This window comes from Callorhinus ursinus, unplaced genomic scaffold (assembly GCF_003265705.2).
Source record: "Callorhinus ursinus isolate GAN/ISIS: 27379988/994484 unplaced genomic scaffold, GSC_fseal_2.0 scaffold10, whole genome shotgun sequence".
Taxonomy (NCBI): domain Eukaryota; kingdom Metazoa; phylum Chordata; class Mammalia; order Carnivora; family Otariidae; genus Callorhinus; species Callorhinus ursinus.
Genome location: NW_027397072.1, coordinates 40,535,276 through 40,556,218, shown reverse-complemented (window position 1 = coordinate 40,556,218; position 20,943 = coordinate 40,535,276). Strand labels below are relative to the sequence as shown.

Here is a 20,943-nt window from a genome sequence, read left to right as displayed (position 1 = left end):
ACAAAGAGAAATCCCGGCCGCAGTCCACGGGAGAAGGCCCTGACAAGCTGGTCTCCAACCCCTCCTCTGATAAGGAGCCCACCAAGCCTGACTTAAACATACCAGCTGACAAAGATAGCTCTCTGCATGCTTTTAGAAGTGAATCTGGGGAGAAAGTATTACCAGACTCGAAACCCACTTCTCCACAGCAGGAGAGAGAAAGCAAGTCTTCAGAGCTTACAGATGTGGAGCCCAAGAAGGCTGAGGAAGGGGGTACAGAGCCTGAAGAAGATTCACCATCCGAAGGAGAGAAAGAAATGCCTGGCCTTGCCTCCAGTGAGAACCGTGAAGGGACACTTTTGGATTCCATGGGTAGAGAGAATGGTGACGTTTTTAAGGACAATCTTGGAAGTGCTAGTGCAGAGAGCAGCCACTTCTTTGCCTATCTGGTGACTGCAGCCATTCTTGTTGCTGTCCTCTACATTGCCTATCACAACAAACGGAAGGTAAGTCAAGAATTGCCTTAAGAAGAGGAATGGGATTTCCTCCACCCTGAAAGCTTGGTGTGGGGGCCAGTATCTCTCAATCATCTGCCTGTGAGCACTGGGGATTTTAAGACAAACTTCAGTTTTTCCTCAGATTCTGCTAGGGCTCTTTACTCTCATTTTATAAATCATCTTCTTTCATGTCAGATTCCTTTGAGTACCCTCTGCTGCTGTATTAGGTGCCAAGTGAGGACATTATTATGATCTGACCTAAATTGGGGTCTCCTCCCATAATCTTAAACTTAGATCGTTTACTGCCTCAGATAACCTGAGTACCTGACAGTTTGTCTGGTTTCCTGTTTCCACTCTGAAGATCGTGCATTATCTCTAGTTTCCTTTCCCAAGCTTTTATCTTCCATCTGCAATGGCAGAAAGAGTGGTTACATAGTCTTTGACATCAACAGCAGAGAGCCCAGGAACTATCTTCTACAATCAGTTGAGTTTCTGATTAGAAGAATGGCCAGAAATTGCATGGATACACTCATCTTATAGCAGGGTTTGGTGTGGAGTAATATCTGTGTTGCTTAGATGACAAAATAATTGCATTTCTTATTGAGCTCTAAGAATTTAGTAGTTTCTATAGCCTGGTTAAAATTGGAAAGTTCACGATGTCAGTATGCCTATGGCTGTGAGGAATGAGGGAAGACATTTAATAAGAATGGTGTGTTCTTTATTCTGCATCCAAGTGCTCATTACACAGGAACCTCAGATGTGAAAATGGTAAGGTTAAAATGAAACAAGGTGTGGGGAGAAAAAGTACATTTACAGATAAGAAATAATTATTGCTTGCAAGTAAAAAAGGAATGTCTTATCCTAGAGCTGTCTGGGGCGCAGTAGGCAGATCTTTGTGCTCTTGAGTAAATCACACAGACTCCCACAAGCTAAAGCCCAGAACAGTCTTCCTTCATCTGTCATTTCCTGTTTGGCAGTATAAAAGATTCTGATGTAACTGGAGGCCCTGTCCTCCTGAAAACTTATAATTTAAAGAGGCCTCTTTATGGTTGTACTGCTCTTTCACTGTCGGGTCATTAACAAATGCACTACTAGGTGGTGACCTCTGATTTTAGAGACTGAAATATGCTATTATAGAATCACCTGTTAATTTCTTTTTCCTTTCCCCAGATTATTGCTTTTGTCCTAGAAGGAAAAAGATCTAAAGTCACTCGGCGCCCAAAGGCCAGTGATTACCAGCGTTTGGACCAGAAGGTAAGGAAGGGAGCCCCAGGTGTGCGGGAGGGATATGCAGTCTCAGGCCCAGCAGTGTACTTGCATTTGACAGAGAGACAGCAGCTGATTCTGGGGGTGCTGCCGCCATTACCCCACCCTTTGCGAACCACAAAGCAGAGACATCCATTATATACATGTCTGCAACATGAGAGCTAGAAGAGGCCTTCATGTGTTCTACATCAGCTCCTTCCCTCAACAGATGAGGAAAGTCAGGCCCAGAAACATGCCTTTTCCCCCCGAAGTTCCTACTACAAGTTTGTGGCAAAATCAAGACCTGATGGCAAGTCCTTAGGCACCTGTCCTGTGCTTTTTGCACTGAACCAGCACTTCACAAATTTTAGTAGGCACATTAAACACCCTGGGAATTGTGATGAAAAAGCAAAATCTGAATCATTATATATCGGTTGGAATCTATGTTTCTACATTTCTAGGAAGTTCCTAGGTGATGCCAAATGCTGAGGAATGATGCGTCAGGTAGCGAAGCATTAGACTACACTCCCTGCATACAAATGAGTCCAGAAACATAAAGGCCTCCAACTCCCCAGATCAGCCCGTAGCACCATGGACTAGGTTTCCTGAGTGCGGCCGACCCAGGCCTGCCAGAAAGCAGAGGCTTCCTTCCGCCCCCCAGTGCAGGAGCTGAGCAAGACTCCCCAGAGGCAGCCTGTCTAAGTGAGAACAGAGTACTTCCACTGCCTTTTGCTGCCAGCATGCACCCCTCCTTTCCCCTTCTGTGTGGGGACAGTCAGGACATTGGTAAAAAGTGGTTGGTGGCCTGACTGTGAGTTGTTCCAAGACTTCCTACAGGGAACACAGTTCACGTGTACAGTTCATGCCAGCAACAGAATAAGCCGCTCAGAACACCTTTGCTAACTAGCCCAGTAGGTCAGCTTCACAATTTAGCCCTGGCCTAGTACCTTTCCAGATAATTGACTTTAAGCATTTATTTCCCTTTTCATTTTTTTTTAATTAAAAAATGCACATGTAAACAATTCAAAACAACACAGAATGGTACAAAGCAGAAGCCCAGATTCCTATATTCCTTCCACCAAGTGTGCATCATTCTAGTGTATGTTTGATTTCAAACTGACTTTTTTTTTTTTTTAAGATTTTATTTATTTATTTGAGAGACAGAGCATGAGCAGGGGGAAGAGGGCAGAGGGAGAGGGAGAAGGAGGCTTCACCCTGAGCAGGGAGCCTGATGCAGGGCTGGATCCCAGGACCTCAGAATCATGACCTGAGCCGAAGGCAGATGCTTAACCACCAGGTTAAGCCACCCAGGCACCCCAATAAGATCTTTTTTCTCCTAAATGCATAGCAGTGAGGTATATTGCTCTGGAAGGAGATTAATGTTACCAATGAATTTTGTTGCTCTCGTTTCAGATTTGATTTTTCCATTCTTGAGAACTTTGTCCTCCCTGCTGATTTGTTTTTAATCGAGAGAAATGAAGAAAAAAAGTACTGTGACCTAAGAGACACCTCCTCCTCTAGGATTTGGTGGCAAGTCTGGGCTGGCAGAGGCGGGGGAATTGCTTTGATTTTTGCACCTGCACTTTGGTGACCTTGTACGCCTGTGTCCCCATTATCTCTGCTGGTGTCTTCCATCCTTTCCTCCTCTGATTGTGAATAAAGAGAGCATGTGGGAAGCCAGCTGTGACCAAAGGGAGATCTCAGCCCCAGGCAGGCTACTGCTGCTGACTGCCTTCCCTAGGGCGTTGGCCATTTAGTAGTTATCCCTTGAAAAGAGCATTGTGCCCACCACTATTTATCTTTGTAGACCTAGGAAAACTCTGCAGGATGAGGTGCTCTTGTATCAAGGCCTCTTACTTTGGGGGGATGTGCCCTTTGCAAAAGATGAAGAGGTGAATGCTGACGGACACAGGGCTACTTTAACACATAACTCTCTTCAGAGGCTCCAGCAGCAAACCAAAACAGCTTTTAAAAAAGTGCTTTACTGTCTGTAAGTCCAACCTGTCTAGCATAAGTCCTTCACATGTTTCCAATATTTTCATATTAAGACAAAGTCAACTTACATTTGGTTGTACTAACTGAACTTGGGGTTCTGGGAGTAAAGCTGTAAAGCCATGGTTCCCATTATAGATTTTTTAAAAAATACAGTTATGATTATTGAAATACTTTGTTCTTCTACACTCATAATTGTAACAAACTTTTTAAAATAGGGTAAGCTCAGACTTCGCATAAGATGTGCGGGACGGTTTTGGTTTTGATCTGCATTATTTCAAAGGGCTTTTATGGAAGGTTTCCCATAAACTCTGCATTGCCTTTGTTGCCTAAAATAGACTTGTAATCAGAAACTAACTGTACTCTCTTTTACCTTAATCTAGTAAATGGTTCTCTCATCTGATATAAAATGCCAAGGGTAATTAGTAAAAACTCTCTTTCCATTCCATGTCAGACGTTATTAAAATTTAAGAAATTCAGGGGTAGCTGAGGTAGTGTCTTGGATCCTGCTGTGGTTTGAAGTTTTCCTTAAATCTGCCCTAGTTGTGCTACCCTATTATAGCCTAGAGAGAGTTGTTTTTGCAAAGAAAAAATGGAAATCGAATAGCTGATCTCAGGGAGATACAAAGAATGTGGGAAGTGAGGGCAGTGGGGTGAATTCTGTGCTGTTGAAGAAGCCAGTCTGTAGAAGGGACCAGCCTGTTGTCACATTATCTTGTACCTTGCTTAAAACAGAGCATGGCTTTGACTTGAGATTTACGGAGATAAGGAATGAATGAATGCTCTTGGCATCATTCTCTCTACCTCTGCACCAACCTTATAATGCTTTCCTTTGTCTAGGGAATTTTCTGTCAGGCTCTCCTAGCATTCCATAAAATCATGGTTCCCCTGTCTACCTCTCGTGGCTTAGAGAATCAAGCTTTTATAGACTCCAGCGTTCAGGCCTCTGTAGATCTGCATCCTATCCAGGCCAGAGGCTCCTCTTGTCAGGCCCATCTAGGCTTCTGTGCCTTTTTGTTCTTGCTGTGTCCTCCATTCCCTGGCTTCCCGTGGCTGTTCTTTGGTTAGGGTGCACTCCCTTCTCTTCTCTCGCCTCTCTCCCCCAAATGTTCCTTCAGGGCCCAGCTCAGGTTTTTCCAGGCACCTTCTTCACTGCCCCCACCACACAGGATTGGCTCTTTCCATTCTACTCTATAACTCTTCATAATGCCAGTCACAAATTTTGCGATTCCAGCAAAAAAAAAGAGGGGGGGCAGACATTATCTGATGTCTCTATCTGGTCTCTTCCCAAAAAAACTAAGCTGCTTGCAGGGGTGCCCTTGGCACCATCTGCATACCTGCCTACACCATAGTGACATTCCCTAGGTACTTCTTCAGGAGTTCAGTGTCAAGGAGACATTTGCTTTGTTCAGGACATATGAATGTGACTTAGGTGTCTCACACAGTTCTTCCTGGCTACTGGTTGCTGTCCCCTTTTGATGGATTTTGCTTGTAGGGAGGAGAGGAGAAAGGTTGGTTTCAGGAACCAAGAGGTGGTTTGCATCAAGTGGATGCAAAATAAGTATTCTGTGGAGTCCACATAGTTCCATTTTTTGAGCATCCGAGAAGTATTGTATCTTGTGCTAAAGAAGTATGATAGAATTTAAGTTTCGCTTTAGAAATTACACTGAAGGAAATCTCTCACACCAGTGGAAAGCTTGTTTTCTCTGTAGTTGTCCTTTTGAAGATAAACTATTGGAAGCCTGTTTTCTAGAGATGATGTGGAGGAGGATGAGCTGGCTAAGGCATCTCTGGAGGGGGGGTGGGCAGGGAAGCTCATGGAGCCATGAGAGGCACCCCTATCCACACAGCTGTGTGCTTGCTTTCCTGCCCCAGCTTTTGGTTGCAGGGTGATCTCTATTAGGAGGAATCGATGCTTTAGTCATGGATGTCAATAGAGGGGTTTGTTTCCCCTCTGCAAAGAAAAAATGGAAATTGAATAGCTGATCTCAGATTACTGAGTAGAATTATTTAAAGAATCCACTTCTGCATCAAAAACTAATGATGTAATGGATGGTGATTAACATAACAATAAAATTAAAAAGAAAGAAAGATCCACTTCTGGACTCGGAGGGGAGTGAAGGCCAGTCTATCTAGAAAGGCTATAACAACTCGGAAAGACCTGACAACTAGCTATATATATATATGCCGACATTTCTTTTCCCATGATGGCTTTTAATGAAACATTTGGTGATAGAATTATAAACCTCTCTAATTCCCCTGATGGTGATTCTCGTGTTTTTCTCTACTTCATGTCATTTAAATCACAAAAAGGAAGCCTGCTCCTTGTTTTTACAGGGTAACTTGATACATAATGCTGTTATTTATATGTGATGAAAGCTAGCACACTTTGCACATGTTCTGAATCATTTGAACAGGGAGGAGAGTATTTTAGACACCAGACACCAGACCCTGTAGTTTGGCCAGCTGTTTTCCGAAAAATCTTGCTGGGAAGGTTGCCTTTGACACTGCCTTGTTTAAGGAAGAGGTCTGGGAAGAGATTTTTAGGTTCCATTTAACTGTTCGTCCAGAGAAAGACTGAATCTCAACTCAGCTAGTCCCACAAGTCACGTGTGACTTTCCTAAATGTCCCAGTTGAGAAACTCCTCTCTAACGGTGTTAGGTCTGAGCTGTGTAGTTTCAGGCTGCCAACAAAGCCAGCCTCCTCACACTCGTAGATATTCCTTTAATTCAGAAGTTTCTCATGTTAATAAATGATTGTTGAATGTGTTTCCCTTTTTTGTTTACCCAGTTAGTAGAGTGCCACTGTTTTTGCAATGTTTTATATTTTCAGCTTTAACTTAACTATATAATTACTTTTATTTTTTTAAAGCTTATTTGGTCTAATGATAAGTATTTTTCAGTACATAATGTTTTACTGAGCTTCTTTGAATGCCATTTCAATGTAGTTTTGTATCATTGCACAGAAACCAAAATAAACTTCAAATATTAAAGCTATAAAATCATTAAATTTATTAAAATGGTAATGAGATTGACAGAAATAAGGTCTGATATAAGTGAAAAAGCCTTTGTTCACCTTCCCATCTAATCCCTACATATGTACCAATAAACAGGAACACCATCCCAGGCCTCTGCAGACATTCTGTAGCTTTCCACATTCTGATCCTGATTTCCAGCCCCACTCCTTCCTACCAGGCCGCCCGTGTTCTGGGTCTAGGAGGTAGCTGGCTGATGGCTGATTTGTCTTACAGTTAACTCTGTGATTGTCCTCTACTATACCCTTGGCAGGGAATGCTCTTTCAACCTGCTTCAACCCCAGTGAAGTCATCTTTTCAGTCCTGTGCCCCAGCTGCTAATGTCACCCTTTGCTGTGGATTTTTGGAAGATAAACCTTGAGGCTCAGTACTGAGCTCCATGAGGGTATCTTGGTGCTGGCCCAGTGAAGACCCAGTGTCACCTTGGAAATAAGGAAGACCAACCTAGGGCCTGTCTGTATATGAATTGGATATTCTAACATATACTTGGCTGACTAATGTCTTCAGTCAACCACACTGAGCCTATCCTAGGCATTTCCCCACCCTCTGAAAGAGCCCTTGGAACCAACAAAAATGGGATCTGGGGGCCTCTGAACCTAATGGAACTACAAGTAAAACCATGCCCAGGTTTTGACAAAAACCTCTTCAGGCACCCTTTATCCTCGAGGAGTAGTGTGGAGCTGCTGCAGCGCAGCGTGGAGAATGGAAGAGGAGAAGCCTCGAGACAGCTGGACCAAGCTGCTTCAGCTGGCCAACACTGAAGGTTCCATCCACCTGACCAAAAGGATACTTGACTTCTGACTGCTCGGAGTTGGGAGGTATGGGAGTGTGGTACGCAAAGCACTGCTTGACAAGACAGGCTGTCCAAGTCACTGGCCCACACCGGGCCTTTTAGCAGGGACAACACGTTAGAGGTCTGAGAGCTCACCACCTGCCCAGCTGGAAGAGCCGCAGCTTGAGAACTGTGATCCAAGGACTGTGACCTGTGTGTCAGACCTCTAGTCAGAAACAAATTAGAGTGTTTTATGTGAGGAGGGAACCGGTACAGAAAGACGTTATAGCTACATCCAGGGCTGTGCCCTAGGTCCGGTGGGATTCCTCAAACTCATTGCTTACTGAACTAATTCTTCTGTGCCTGGATCCTTGAATAAAGCTTCTTAAGGTCTAGGTACAAGTTCCGCTTCAGGATGGCGCTGCTGCACAGCATGGCCCCTTGCAAGGCCCCCACCAACCCACAGGTGAAGATATCCTGGCCTAGGGGACAAGGGCAGAGGCCCATGAGCATCCTTCACAGGGGGTGGGGGCGAGGGCTCCTCATGTTCATCCCTCCAAGCTAGGGCACCCAGAGATGACTTTAGATCGGGACCAGGGGCCACAGCCTGCTGGGGCAGCCCATCCCCATGTGGAAGGCTGTAAGGGACAGTAGGACCTGAAGAGAGAACAGTACTTGGGGTGACAGGGAAGCCCAGGGTCTCAGGCCCTGGGGGAATGGGGCAGTCCGTGTACCTGTCAGGTAGAGGTTGGGAATGGGACTTTGGGCCCTCATGGAGGCAATCACGTGGGGATGTAGGCGGTCCAGGTCATGGTCGGCCCCGTAGCAGGCACCCTGGGGAGCAGCCAGATAAAACTGGTAGGTCAGTGGGGACCCTCTGGCCACACTGTCCACCTGAGGAGACAAAAAAGGCAGCCAAAGGGTGGGAGCGGGGCCTTGTGAGATCCTCACGTCCTCCCTTTTCTGATCTCCCTGGCTGAGCTGTCTGCCTGCAGTGGGTTCCCTGCCCTTCCCTGAGCTTCGCTGTCTCCGGGCTTTGTTTCCCTCCCCAAAAGACAAGGAAATGTCACCAAGAGGTTTGCTGCCACTAGCACACAGTCTACCCGCCTACCTTCCCCTGTAGCTGTGGGAACAGCCTCATGACAACCGACAGGGAGGCTTCGACAAAGGAGTTTTTGAGGGTCTCATAGTCGCTGCTCCGCCTCCCCGTCACTTCCTCCTGCCACTCTTCAAACCACTCATAGCGGGTGGGCATCAGCACGATCATTGTGGACTGATCTGGGGACACAGAGCCAGGGTCACTCCTGCCAGGCCCCTTCCCTGTTCCAGCTCCCACCCCACCAGGACCCAAAGCCCCACCTGGGAACCGGACCTCCCAAGTGGGATCCTTGGCTGATGAGGAAGCAATGAAGAAGGGCACGTGTGCTGCAGCCTTTTCACTGGGCATCGAGAGGTAGTGCTCCATCCTGGGGGCAAGGAGTATGGCTGCTGGCCCCCAGGCCTCGCTGCCACCGGCACTGCCTGGAGGCCAGGTCACCCCCAGGGACAAGCCCCCCTGCCCCCCCACCCAGGGATGAAGCTGAGGCCTAGTCCATATCCTGCTGCTGATTGTTCAGCGTCAAGGGAGGAAGCAAGAGCCCTGTGGGCTGTGGGCCCGTGCTGACTCCCTCTCCCCACATGGGCACACACGCCTCATGCTTTGTCGAGGTCTGTGTCGAAGTAGACAAAGTAGTTGGTGGCCTGCAGACTGATGAAAACGGCGAAGGTGCTCAAGCCAGGACGCACCATCTCCAGCTGCTGCTTGACCCCTGCCAAAGTGTGAGGGCTGCATGAACTGTGGCTGCGGTGGCTGTTCCCTGCCCCCAGACTTGCAGATGCCTGCTCACTTTATCCACAGCTTGGCCCTCGGCGGCCGGCCTAGCACCCGGGCCGTTTTTACAGCTGTTATTTCAACACTGACTTGGCGGGGGAGGGGGGGGCTGCTCTTCCGTCTCCTGCCTGTGAAGAGCCCAACCTCAGGCTCCCACGCGTCTGCCTCCTCCCACCTCTGCTCTAAGCATCCTTAGAAGCCCCGGAGGCCCAGCTTCCCTAAGCTGGCCCAGGGCTACAGCATGGTCTTGGGCTCACTGCCTCCAGTCTTCCCCTAATGGCTTGAAGTTATGAGTGGATTCCTGGGCTCCACGCTATACAGACCACACGTATGAACACTACTTTGTTATAAGCCTTGATTCCGTATTACATTTAATACGGGCCACCTAGTGAACGAATATGCGTAATTCCTCATGCTGTACAGGCAGTACAAGACCTCACAATGGTAAGCAATGCAGATGAACAAATGCAAACCACATTACTGACACCTGGCATTTAGGATTCAGGTAGGGGAGGAGGGAAGAGCACCACGGAGGAAGGTGACAGCCTCTCTGAGGGCCATCTGATGTCCCCAGACAAGCAGCTGGGCTTCCCCACCTCTCAACAAATGACCCCAGACTAATTTTCTGGAAATGGCTCCCACAAAGTCTTATCCTTCATTCCCATCCCCAGGACCACCACCTGCCTGAAGGGTAACTCGGCCACTGGGTGCTCTGCTTAATTTGTTGAACAAGGATTTGTCAAGGACCTAAAATGCGCCGAATCCTCTGCTAGGCCTTGGGGACACTACAAGGAATCAGATACGATGCCTGTCTACTGGAAAGGCGGCTTTCCTGAAAGAAGGTGGCTTTCCCCATAGAGGCTACAAAGAACTGAGTGCTCTGTGTCAGGTGAGCATAGAATCTGTCGTGCCAAAGAGGCCACTTGTGGGCGGAAAGTGAGGCAGAAACGGTGGCCCGCAGGTGCGTGCTGACAAGGGAAGGGGAGCGCCGGTTTCTGGAGCCACAGAAGGGCGCCCAGGGCTGCTGTGGAGCCTCAGGGGCACCCGTGGGCTGCATCCCAGTGTCTGGGGCTGACCTCACTGCCAGCTCCCCATTGCTGGGTGCGGTGGGAGTGGTCATGGAGAAAACGGGGCAGGGGGTGCCCGGGAGTGAGACCCTGTAGGTCTTCAGAGGCCCTTAAGAATAGCAACTACTTCCACCCAGCCCCTGCTTTCCTTTTTCTCCAACTAGAGGGATGTGATCCGGGAACCACATACCTGGCAGAACACCAGAGCCTTGAGCCCCAGATCAGGCACACAAAGATGATATCAAGGCTTTTTTCTCCACACCAGCCTTAGCTTCCCTTGCTGATACTGTCAGAACAGTCTTCCCCACTCAAACAACTTCCCCTCCAAACCATCCCCAGGAACCTCCTCGAGGCTCAGCAGTGGAATTAAGAAAAGTGTTCCCATTCACACAGGCTCCCTCTGCCTGACCACCCCTCCTCCACACTTGACGCCAACTGGCACTGCCTGCCCCAGAGGCCACCAGATACCTGGTTCTCGTCTCTGAGAGGGAGACAGACCCACGAGAATCCCTACCCCCAAAGCAGCTGGAAACAAAGGAGTCCGAGCACCTGGCGTCTCCTGAGTTAAGCATCCTCACTGCCACTGCCTGAAATGTTCTCAAACTGGGATTCATCTGAGGCAGCATCTAACTCCCCACCCAAGCGGGACAATTGTTTTTTTAGCCAGGTGGGGCTGGTGCCATTAAATAAGAGACATAAAAGCAGTAAACGTTGTAACTGGAATTGGATGGTGAAGAGAGGGCAACATGGCTTCTGGGGGAGGAGGCGTGGAGGGACGGGGGAGGGCACTGGGACCCCATCAGAGGAAGGGCCAGGGTTCAGAGGGCCTGGGAGGCCAGGAGACAGGGAGGCAGGAAGTACCAAAGGCAAAGTCTGTCAGTCCACATAGCCCTGTCCAGCTGCCCTGCCACTGGCCAGTCAGCCTCACCTCACTCAGCTCACGCAGTGTGAGGGAAAGGAGGCCTTTGCTGGCAGCGGATGCTGGCTGAGGCCCAGCTAAGTGAGGCAAAGATATGAGAAGATTGGGTTTCGGTCATACACAGCTCATATCTTAGAAACCATCACAACTGCCACCTGCCCTCTCCCCTGTGAGGAAACCCAGGACATCACTTTTCTACTGAACCCACTCTGCTGCCCACCTTCCCCAGCTCCTCCAGAGCAGCCATAGGCCTACCCTCTGGAGTGGAGAGCTCCTTCCCACTGCTCTCTGGGCTCCTCCATGTACTGCTGAAGGCCATGGTTTCCACCCCAACCACATCTGGAGCTGTTCCTCACTCTCCACCTCCCACCCCAGCCAGAGGCCTTTATCTAGAACCGTCTCTTACCCTCTTAGCCAGCCAGCCTCCTGTCCTCACATCATACCAGCAGCTTCTGGTTATGTGATATCCTAAAGTCCATTTCAAAATGGTAACATCTCACTCAACTATGGCTCGGCTACTCGGTTCCCTGTGGGCTGGCCTGCTCTCCTGCCCCTTTTAGTGAGGCCTTGTCTCTGGAAGCTCCATGTTCCTTAGTCCAGAGGGGGCCAAGAGCCCAGACTTTCAAGTCAGACACACCACTGTTCTCATCTCAGCTTTGCTATTTTCACCTGGGTGGCCTTGGGAAGTCACTTCACCTCACTTCTCTACCTCCTGCATAAATAGTAGGATGATGACATCTCTCCCCCAGGTGGCAATGAGGATCATGTGCAATGACAAAGGGAAAGCCTCTCGCACAGACTTACCAAGGAAGCCCTCACCCATAGCTATGCCTCCTCGCCCCCCAAATCAGACTTCTATATTTTTGGACACAGCCTAGCAGAGGAGATGACTGCATTAAGTGTTATCTGGGCCCCAGATTTCAAGCACAAGCCCAGAGCTCAAGGGACAGAAGAAAGCCAGAAGGGTACTCCTCTTGCAGCCTCAGCCTTAATAAGGAGCTGGTTCCTGAAAGAGGCAAAAAAAAAAAAAAAAAAAAAAAAAAGCATAACCTTGGGTCCCAAATAAAACACACAACAATTATAGCCAGACTTTCTTCTCCATGCCGGCCTTAGCTTCCCTTACTGATACTGTCAGAACAGGCTTTCCCACTCAAAATAAGTGAGAAATTAAGGGAAAAAGCAGGATTCATACCACAAACTTCGTGAAAACCCAAGAAATATTCCTTTAGGATGCTACCGACCATCATGAACTATTAGATGATTTAAGATCTGGAGAAACTAGAAATGGGCAACCTGGAATGGAGCCTTGAAAGAGGAGGGCAAAGTGGGTGAGGTTATAGGGGAGAGAGGGTAAATATGCCAAGAATGGAATGAGAGCTAAGGACCAAGGGCTCTTTGGGGGTGATACAATACGAGGGAAGCTGCTTCCCAACCCCTGAACACAGAGGCCTTGCTGGGAACAGATGCTGGAGACGGCGTGCGCGTGCTTACCTGTTCTGCTTAAGGGCGGTCACAGGGCAGCCAGGAGGAGAAAGAGCACCAGCCTGGCTGGTCAGGCTAGCCCCAGAGGGGTGCTCCTGGGAGCTCAGAGGAGCAACACAGCCCAGTCTTTTACCTGGCAGGCAGCGGGCGTTCTTAGGCAGCAGGTACTTAAAGGTATTGAAGAGTCCTGCATTGGAGATCACGATGGGGCAATAGATGTTCACCAGCTCCTGACCCTTCTTCACAGTGACGCCTGCAGGCACAAGAGCTTGGCTGAGGCTCTGTGCACTCCAGGAGGAAGAGAAAAGTCCAGATTTTGCACAGATCTCTCCCCCAGCCTACACTTCATGTTCTCAAACCTGGGCATCCAGCCCACCTAGGGCCAGGCTCCACACAAAACTGCAAAGCGAATGCAACATCTTCGAGCACTCTCGGCCTATCCCAAGTCGCTCCTGCCCTTACCTTCCCTGGCTCTCTCCCTGTCCCACGGGCGCCCCCTTTTCTTTAGTCAAACCTGACAAACCTCCACACGAACCCCGACAAAGCTCATGGGCTGACACCCTTCCACTGGAATCCCAGGCCCTTCTTCACTGCTGCCAGAGTTCTATTTCCAAAATACTCTGAAAGTCTCTGGCGACACCACAACCTCTGTAAGATAAACTCCAAAGTCTTATACCGGCCTTCCAAGATCTGGGCCCTTCTATGTCTCCAGCGCCATCTCTGGCCACACTCACTAAACTATTAGGGGGCAGCATATGAAACAGCTGATAGTCAACCATTAATTGACCTATAAAAATGGCAGTTTCTGGGGCACCTGGGTGGCTCAGTTGGTTAAGCGTCTGACTTGGATCTTGATCTCAGGGTTGTGAGTTTGAGCCCCCTATTGGGCTCCACACTGGGCGTGGAGGCTACTTAAAAAAATAAAAAAGGCAGTTTCTTAGGGTTCAACCTACTACTTCCAGATGCCTAAAAATACTCAGCTCTTTCATACATCTGTACCTTTGCACATTCTGTTCCCCTTGCCTGAAATAACATCCCAAATACTCGGGCTAGCTTCTTCTCACCCTTAATGAGCTGGCTCAAGCACCTCTACTCTTCTTCCTCCATTCTTAGGATGTGCCTCTGACACTTTAAATTATATCTCAGTGATCTTCCTTATGAGGCTGGAAACTTCATGAGTTACAGATTTTCTTTATAGCCATCTTGGGTTTTTATCTCCATCTTTTATCGCCTAGCACCTGAAAAATACAATATTCTGAACTGATATAGTTAAACCGATCAACCCACCTTGCTTCATGGACCTCCTTCAGCTGTGAGGAGAACTTGCTCTGGACATCAGAGAAAATCTCACACAACTGACAGCCACCTCTCCCTTATCACCTGACAACTTCCTGGTCTCTTCTACACATGCATTCTCAGAGATCGCTCCTGGCCTTTTCCCCTAGGTTTTTTTTTTTTTTCTTTTTTTGTGCCCTGGGCCATCCACTCCCCTCCTCCTCCCTGTAAGATTCCTCTGGTGAGTTCACTGTCACATCAGCCCTGTTCTCTCAAGCCTCTCTGTGTCTCCTTCCCGGATGCTTCTTTAAGCAGCCCCTAGTCATGGATGGCCTGTTCGTTCTGTGTACCAGAGTCCTTCCCTGGATACACCGTCTCACGAATTCATCCACAGTGGAATTTTGACTCTCTGTGCAAGTAGCAGTAAAGACCTGAGCCAGGCAAACGAGAGTCTCAGCTCTACCTGCCATTTACAGGTTGAGGGTAGGGCATCTTGCTAGTCTCCACACTGCTCTCTGGAGTGCCCAGGTTACTTATTCATTCCGTCACTGAACAAACAATTGTTGAGCCTCCATTATGGGCCAGGATCTACAAAGATTACAGAGACACAGCCCCTATGAGGTTATGGATTACTAGATAACTATTTTTACCTATTGAATAAATGATTAAATACTGTCCTTTGGGAGAAGAGTCAATCCTTTATCCTTCCTGCCTCCTTTCTACCGCCAGACTAATCCCTCTCCCCAAGCTCCTGCTCTGGGCAGTTTCAGCCTTGAACCGCGCCCCCCCCCCCCCCCCGCCGAGGTCAGTTCTTCCACCTTGTGGCTGAAGTGCTTGATTGTCTCTGCACCCCAGTGCTGTCCCACCCCAGCCCGGGGACCGGGAACATGATGCAGGGCTCTCACCACAGGCTTTCCCAGCTGAGTCCAGCAACACACTCTGCACAGTGGCACTGGTCAGGACAGCGCCCCCGGCCCGCTGAATGACAGGGATGGTGTGGAAAGCAATTTCAATGGAACCCCCTCGGGGGTAAAAGTCCCCTTCTATGTAGTGGCCAACCACCAGAGCATGCATGGAAAAGGCACTGTGGCTGGGGGTCACACCTACAGAAAGAAGGAAGGGGTGATGAGGCAAGCGCCAACGGCAGCACCACTTAGAAAGGAACACAGTTTCCTGTCAAAAAGCACGCAGCCTGAGTCTACCCATCCCAGGATCCAAATGATCCCCAGGCAGGGATCATTTGCCTCCTAAGGGCAGCCAGAGGGCCTGTTTCTATCCAAACACAGGGCACCTGACAGATCCTGAGGCCAGTGGGAATGTCCTCCCTGCAAAGTGCCATGCTGCCAAGATGAGGGAGGACATTGTTGGTTGAAAAGGAAAACCATCCAGGGCACGGATGAAGGGAAGTTTTACCAGGGAGTCCAGCAGGTAGGTGGCTAGACTTCTCATCCAGAAGCTCCAGCAGACCTTGGGTATCTACTGCTCCATCTCAGTTAGCCAAGCAGTCTCAGGAAGAAAGACTGAGAGACAAGAGGGCAGCCCCTCCTCCTCCAGGAGCCGCCCAGGACCCAAAGCCAGTCCCCACCATAAGTGGGGAAGATGTAGCTCAGCACTGCCCGGAGCTCCGGGGAGGCTGGCAGCTGCTGCAGGACATCAGCCAGGCTCTGGGTGGATGCACGAAGGAATGGAAAGAACCGGGTGAGCGGCCCACACTTGCTGAGGAGCTGAGCTATGCGCAACGGGAGCATCTTCAACCAGATGGCATGGATGACTCCACGGGACACCACCTGAGGGAAAAAATGAGCCATGAGAACAGGTCCCATCTCTAGAACGCTGTAACAGAATCTCCATTCCAACAGCCTGCATCAGCCCAGCACCAGGGCCCAGCACCCCTTAGCCCTGGCTGAACTTGGATTTTTTAAAATCGTTCCCATTCCACATTCAGATAAGTCCTTTTCTGCTTTTCAGTTTCCTGCCCAAATTCCCTTTGAAAAATCCCACCTGATCTCTGAGGAAGTAAAAAAGGGTGTGATCTGACCACAGAGGTAGAAGCCAGCCTTGTCAAAAAGGAGAACAGGGTGCCCCCCAGAGGCCAGAGTGAGAGTGGCAGCCGCCGAGTCCAGGCTCCAGAGACAGGGCCCAGCTGGGCACCAAGGCCAGCTAGGGGTAAGGGCTGAGTTCAGGGCCGACTTGACTGTTCCTCCCTTCCCACCACGGCTCCCATTCACTCCACCCATGAAGAAGGTCAGCCTTGTCAGGAATAAACAGGGGGTCCTCAGCATGTCCATGTTACCTTAACCAGCTTTACCTATTTGTCAATGGCAGCTTCTTCCTGGGGAAACTTCTCCTTGAGGCCCTGAATGCAAGCTTTCTCCCCACTGTACATGGGGAACTCCTTTCGGCCATTGAGCCCTTCTAGTACCATGATGTCAAAGGGAGAGGACAAGGCAGCCCATTCCAGCTGCCCCTCTGTGATCTGGTCCAAGACAAAACGGCAAATGTCCTCTTGCATGGACCCAACATAATGGATTCCTATTGGGAGAGACAGAAAAACAAGGTGTCATAGGGATAAGGGGACTGACCCCTGGAAAGGTGGATAAGGAAGCAAGGTGAAAGAGGTAGTCCCGCCTGGCTGAGTCCATGCCCAGAGGGTGCTGCCCACCCTTTCTGTGGGGAGGAGTTGCAACAGAAACCACCAAATCTCTGCCCAGTTCAGCACCCGGTAAGGTGATGGCTGTCAGGCAAAGAAAGTGGTGCCTCCAAAACAACAGAAGTGTCCAGGATCCTCCCACGATGGCTGCCCCCAGCCTCCTGAAGATAAAGCCACGCTCCCAAGCCCTTCCCACATAAGCCTTACCTGTGTCAAACTCAACGCCTCTCTGTCCGAAAGTATGACAGCAGCCTCCTGCCTTGCTGTGTTGTTCCAGCACCAGAACTCGCTTGCCAGCTTTGGCCAGAACCACAGCTGCAGCCAGACCCCCCAAGCCACTGCCAATCACCACTGCATCCAGCTTCTCAGGCACTTGGCTGGCTGAGAAAGCTACCACAGAGGGAAGAGATGGAGGGTGAGCTTCTCAGGCAGGGGCGGCGAGAGAGCAAAGAGATGGACACCAAGGAAGACTCCGCTAGCTTACACAACGCAAGTAAACTCTAGAGAGTTCGGCATGGAGCAACTGACTAAAATAACTCCACCCATTCACCTGGGAAATTCTCAGGACCCGCTGCGGGTTAAGGACAGTGATTTGGTTTGAGTTGAATTGATGTAATCAAAACCAGTATGTACCTGGAGATTCTCCCTACTATCAAAAAGAGTAGGAATCCGTAAACCACTACACAAACAAAATCAGAAAGCTGACGGTAATACAGGCTGAGAAACTTACTTGTGGATAGAGAGCTAGGAAAGAAAGAAAACAAGGAGACGGGGGACAGAGGAGAGTGTTGTGGGCAGGCTGCCGGCTCGTGGAGCTGTCCATTCACAAGTTGGCTACCTTAGGAAAACACGGGGTCTGTTGGCACGAATGGAGCAGCCCGGTCCTATGATGGTCGTCAAGATCCTGAAGCAGAAGCTTGAGCAGGATAGAGCTGAGAAATCATAGTACCACCCCTTCATATCTGGGAAGACTTGAGGCAGAACTAAGGGGTCAGCACCTAAACAAGATGAAACCGGACAGTGCATGGTGCTACATGGGCATTTCCAACACCAAATCTGCTCTTTAAAGATCACTCCGGAAGAACTGAGATTTGGAATTTTTCAAGCTGCAAAAGAACCTGAAAAACTTTTCAAACACTTTTAGAAAAACCTATAGTGAAAAACATTTTTTAAAAAGATTTTACTTATTTATTTGACAGAAAGAGAGAGCACAAGTAGGCAGAGCGGCAGGCAGAGGGAGAGGGAGAAGCAGGCTCTCCGCTGAGCAGGGAGCCCGATGCAGGGCTCGATCCCAGGACCCTGGGATCATGGCCTGAGCCGAAGGCAGACGCGTAACCGACCGAGCCACCCAGGTGCCCCATGAAAAACACATTTTATATCGCAACCCAGGTTATAAATAAGTATATAATATAAATACCTGAAACAGAAGTTTCACAATACAGTACTTCCCAGAACTATGTATGATGACTCTGATATTTTCTATTCTACCACATTTTGAAATGCAACCCACTAAATCGATTTCATGACTCACTGATAAATCACTGGTAACTGCTTTGAAAAACAGTTACACTAGTCATCTCATTTTTAGAACAACCCAAGATTAGTGGAGTGACTTGTGAATGGTTATGCAGTAAATTAGTGACAGAGTTCAAGCTAAAACCCTGATCTCGGAAGTTCAGGCTAACAGTCTTTCCACTTAAAATAGTATTGTCTCCGCCTGTGTCACAAGATGTGTCACACAGAATTCTAAAATTTACAAGTAGGAGGGACCTTGGAGATCAAAGAGGGAATCTAATTTTTTTATTTTTATTTTTTTTAAAGATTTTATTTATTTATTTGAGAGAGAGAGAATGAGAGATAGAGAGCACGAGAGGGAAGAGGGTCAGAGGGAGAAGCAGACTCCCCGCCGAGCAGGGAGCCTGCTGTGGGACTCGATCCCGGGACTCCAGGATCATGACCTGGGCCGAAAGCAGTTGCTTAACCAACTGAGCCACCCAGGGTCCCGGGAATCTAATTTTTTTTAAAGCACAACTCGTTCTTTAAACCTTTTGAGGAACCCCAAAATATGTCCTAAAGATGAGTGTGGAGACACTCTGGTTGACTAAGGAGCAGCTCTGAGCCTGAGGCATCCTGTTGAGGTTCTCCCAAAGTTTTAGAACCAGGGTTCAACCATATGATTTGGGAGGAAGCATAATTAGTCAGATCACTTGATGGACAAAATACAATTTCCCACACAAGTTGGAAGAAATGTGCAGCTCCTCCACACCTCTGAACCATGGGGGAGGGCAAGTGAAAAAGGTAAGGTCCTATAAACCAAATGGGGCGAAGGTCTCTTGCTTATCCTGCTGGTCGAGGACCTGTTCTCGGCAGTACCGTGACTTTGGGATGCAGACGGGACCGCGCCCATGGGGCCACTATGACCCGGCGCCTGCCAGGGCACAGGTTCTCACCGGTAGCAGACAATAAGGCGGGGCGCCTGCCGGTGCAAGGAAGCCCTCCCAACACTTTACATATGGGGAAACTGAGGCCCAGGTGGACAGCAGCTCTCCCTGTTGGAAGGGGAATGCAAGCCGCCCAAGGGCAGCCTTGGAGCCTAGGGTCCCTTCCCGCTGACCTCGCTTGAGAACCTTCTTCCTAGCCCCCTTGTCGGTCACCAGCGGCGCGGGGGGACGCCTGACGTTCTCGGAGAAGGGGTTCGGGGTGCTGCCAGCGGACAGCCGCAGGTGCCCTTTGCAGAGGACCGCCAGCAGCAGCACGGCCAGCAGCAGCAGCGAAAGCCGCATGGCGCCGGCGGGGTCCGAGGACGGGGTCCGCTGCCACCGCGCCCAGCCTCTGCGGCAGGGACTCCGCCTCGCCTCCGAGTCCTTCTGCGCGAGGGTGGGGTGGGCAGGGAGGCGAAGGCAGCCTCGACCGCTGATAAGCCAGAACCTTTCGGCCTGGGACAGCGCCTCCCGGCGGCTCGTACGGCTCTGGGCTGTACCAAGCGTCCCCGGCGGCCAGAAGGCGGGGCGCTGGGGGCGGAGAGGCTGCGTGGGGACGCGTGCGCACGCGCGGGGAGGCGTGGCCAGGGGCCTGAGCTAGACGCCACGGCTCGGGAGTGCTGGGCCGCGGCCAGCGGACCCCTGCCTCTGCGGAGTGGGCGTGGGGTGGAGATGGTCGCCCCCGGCCGAGACGAGGCTGAGAGCTGCAAGCCTGAGAGGGAATCTCGCCCGGGACCCAGGAGGCCAGGGTTCTGGTCTGCGCTCTGCCTTGGGCGCGCCCAATGACCCGAGGCAAGTTGCTTACCTGTTTTCCGCACCAGCTGGTGAGAATTCCGTCCGGAACCCACACAGCCCCAGTCTGGCGGGGTACCTTGATGGAGTGAGATTCCTGCTGAGATCCGCGCGTCACAGCCGGCGAGCACCCGGCCCCGTGCCTCCGGGTGGCCAGTCGTTTTGCCCGAGGCCGCGGCGCTCGCCTGGGATGGCGTTGCCTGCGGCGGGGGCCTGGCGGCGCCCCCAAGCCTCTACCTGGGTCCTCATGGCACCTGCCCTCCGTGGGGGCAGTGAGAGGCCGGGGAACCGCCCAGCGACAAGCCTGATGAAAGGATCAGAGAAGGACTCAGATCTACGTGGGCATTTGTATTTAAAGTAGGGACCCAGTGTCTGGATGAAATACCTATTCAGAGAGTGGAAGCTCCAGCGAGAAGTTTGAAAATCATACCCCTTAATGTAGCTCCTTGCCTAAAGTGGGTGTGCCATACTTAATTTGAAAAAGACCCATCCTTATGGGAAGGCCATTTCTTTGGACCCAACTATAAGGAACTTGCCTAATGTTGGCGGGCATGACTTCATAACTTCCGTTACTGGCTTATTTGACGGAGTTTTTGCTCTTTTCTTTATCTGATACAGATAGTAACTGTCCCTGTTGAAGTCCCCAGAGCTCCAGTTGGAACTGAGGCACTAGCAGGTGTGTAAAGTTGGTCATGTTTCTGTGCTGCGTGATTCATATCATACATAGAAACAGAAGAGGCTTCCTGAGATCACTGGTACCATCCCTGCCTGTCACCTTCCCAAGGTTGGCTGTGTGAGTTTTGTTATATGGTGTCATGGAGGTCAAGGAGGAGGGCAAGGAAAGGGAACCAGATGCTGAGGTCCCAGAGAACACAGTGAGGGAGAGAG

The 20,943-nt window shown here is 49.9% G+C and overlaps 3 protein-coding genes across 7 annotated transcripts in view; 2 read left to right on the top strand and 1 right to left on the bottom strand.

Annotated features, from left to right (window-relative positions):
- The window catches only part of TGOLN2 (trans-golgi network protein 2), a 4,606-nt gene extending 720 nt beyond the window's left edge, over positions 1 to 3,886 (top strand). Inside the window, 3 exon segments of the mRNA XM_073897472.1 lie at positions 1 to 485; positions 1,647 to 1,730; positions 3,135 to 3,886. The exon segment at positions 1 to 485 is cut by the window's left edge and continues 4 nt beyond it. Of these exon segments, the coding sequence (XP_073753573.1) occupies positions 1 to 485; positions 1,647 to 1,730; positions 3,135 to 3,140 (575 nt within the window). The 3' untranslated portion in view covers positions 3,141 to 3,886.
- A 2,833-nt stretch (positions 3,887 to 6,719) lies between these two features.
- Positions 6,720 to 19,736, bottom strand: RETSAT (retinol saturase). Its single transcript, XM_025868299.2, is given in 11 exon segments — positions 6,720 to 8,002; positions 8,255 to 8,414; positions 8,632 to 8,798; positions 8,880 to 8,986; positions 9,208 to 9,328; positions 12,992 to 13,111; positions 15,039 to 15,236; positions 15,719 to 15,920; positions 16,427 to 16,665; positions 16,991 to 17,173; positions 19,398 to 19,736. Coding segments are annotated over 11 exon segments (1,800 nt in total). The 5' UTR covers positions 19,567 to 19,736; the 3' UTR covers positions 6,720 to 7,868.
- Positions 19,737 to 19,839: 103 nt separating this feature from the next.
- Positions 19,840 to 20,943, top strand: part of ELMOD3 (ELMO domain containing 3) — a 29,100-nt gene continuing 27,996 nt past the window's right edge. For 2 of the 5 annotated variants that reach the window (XM_073897466.1, XM_025868291.2), the window contains exons 1-2: positions 19,840 to 20,055; positions 20,674 to 20,731. The gene's annotated coding sequence lies outside the window, so the exon portion shown is untranslated. Of the gene's footprint in view, positions 20,060 to 20,673; positions 20,849 to 20,943 lie in introns of those variants that run through there. The other 3 variants (XM_025868292.2, XM_073897463.1, XM_073897464.1) reach the window with 3 other exon arrangements.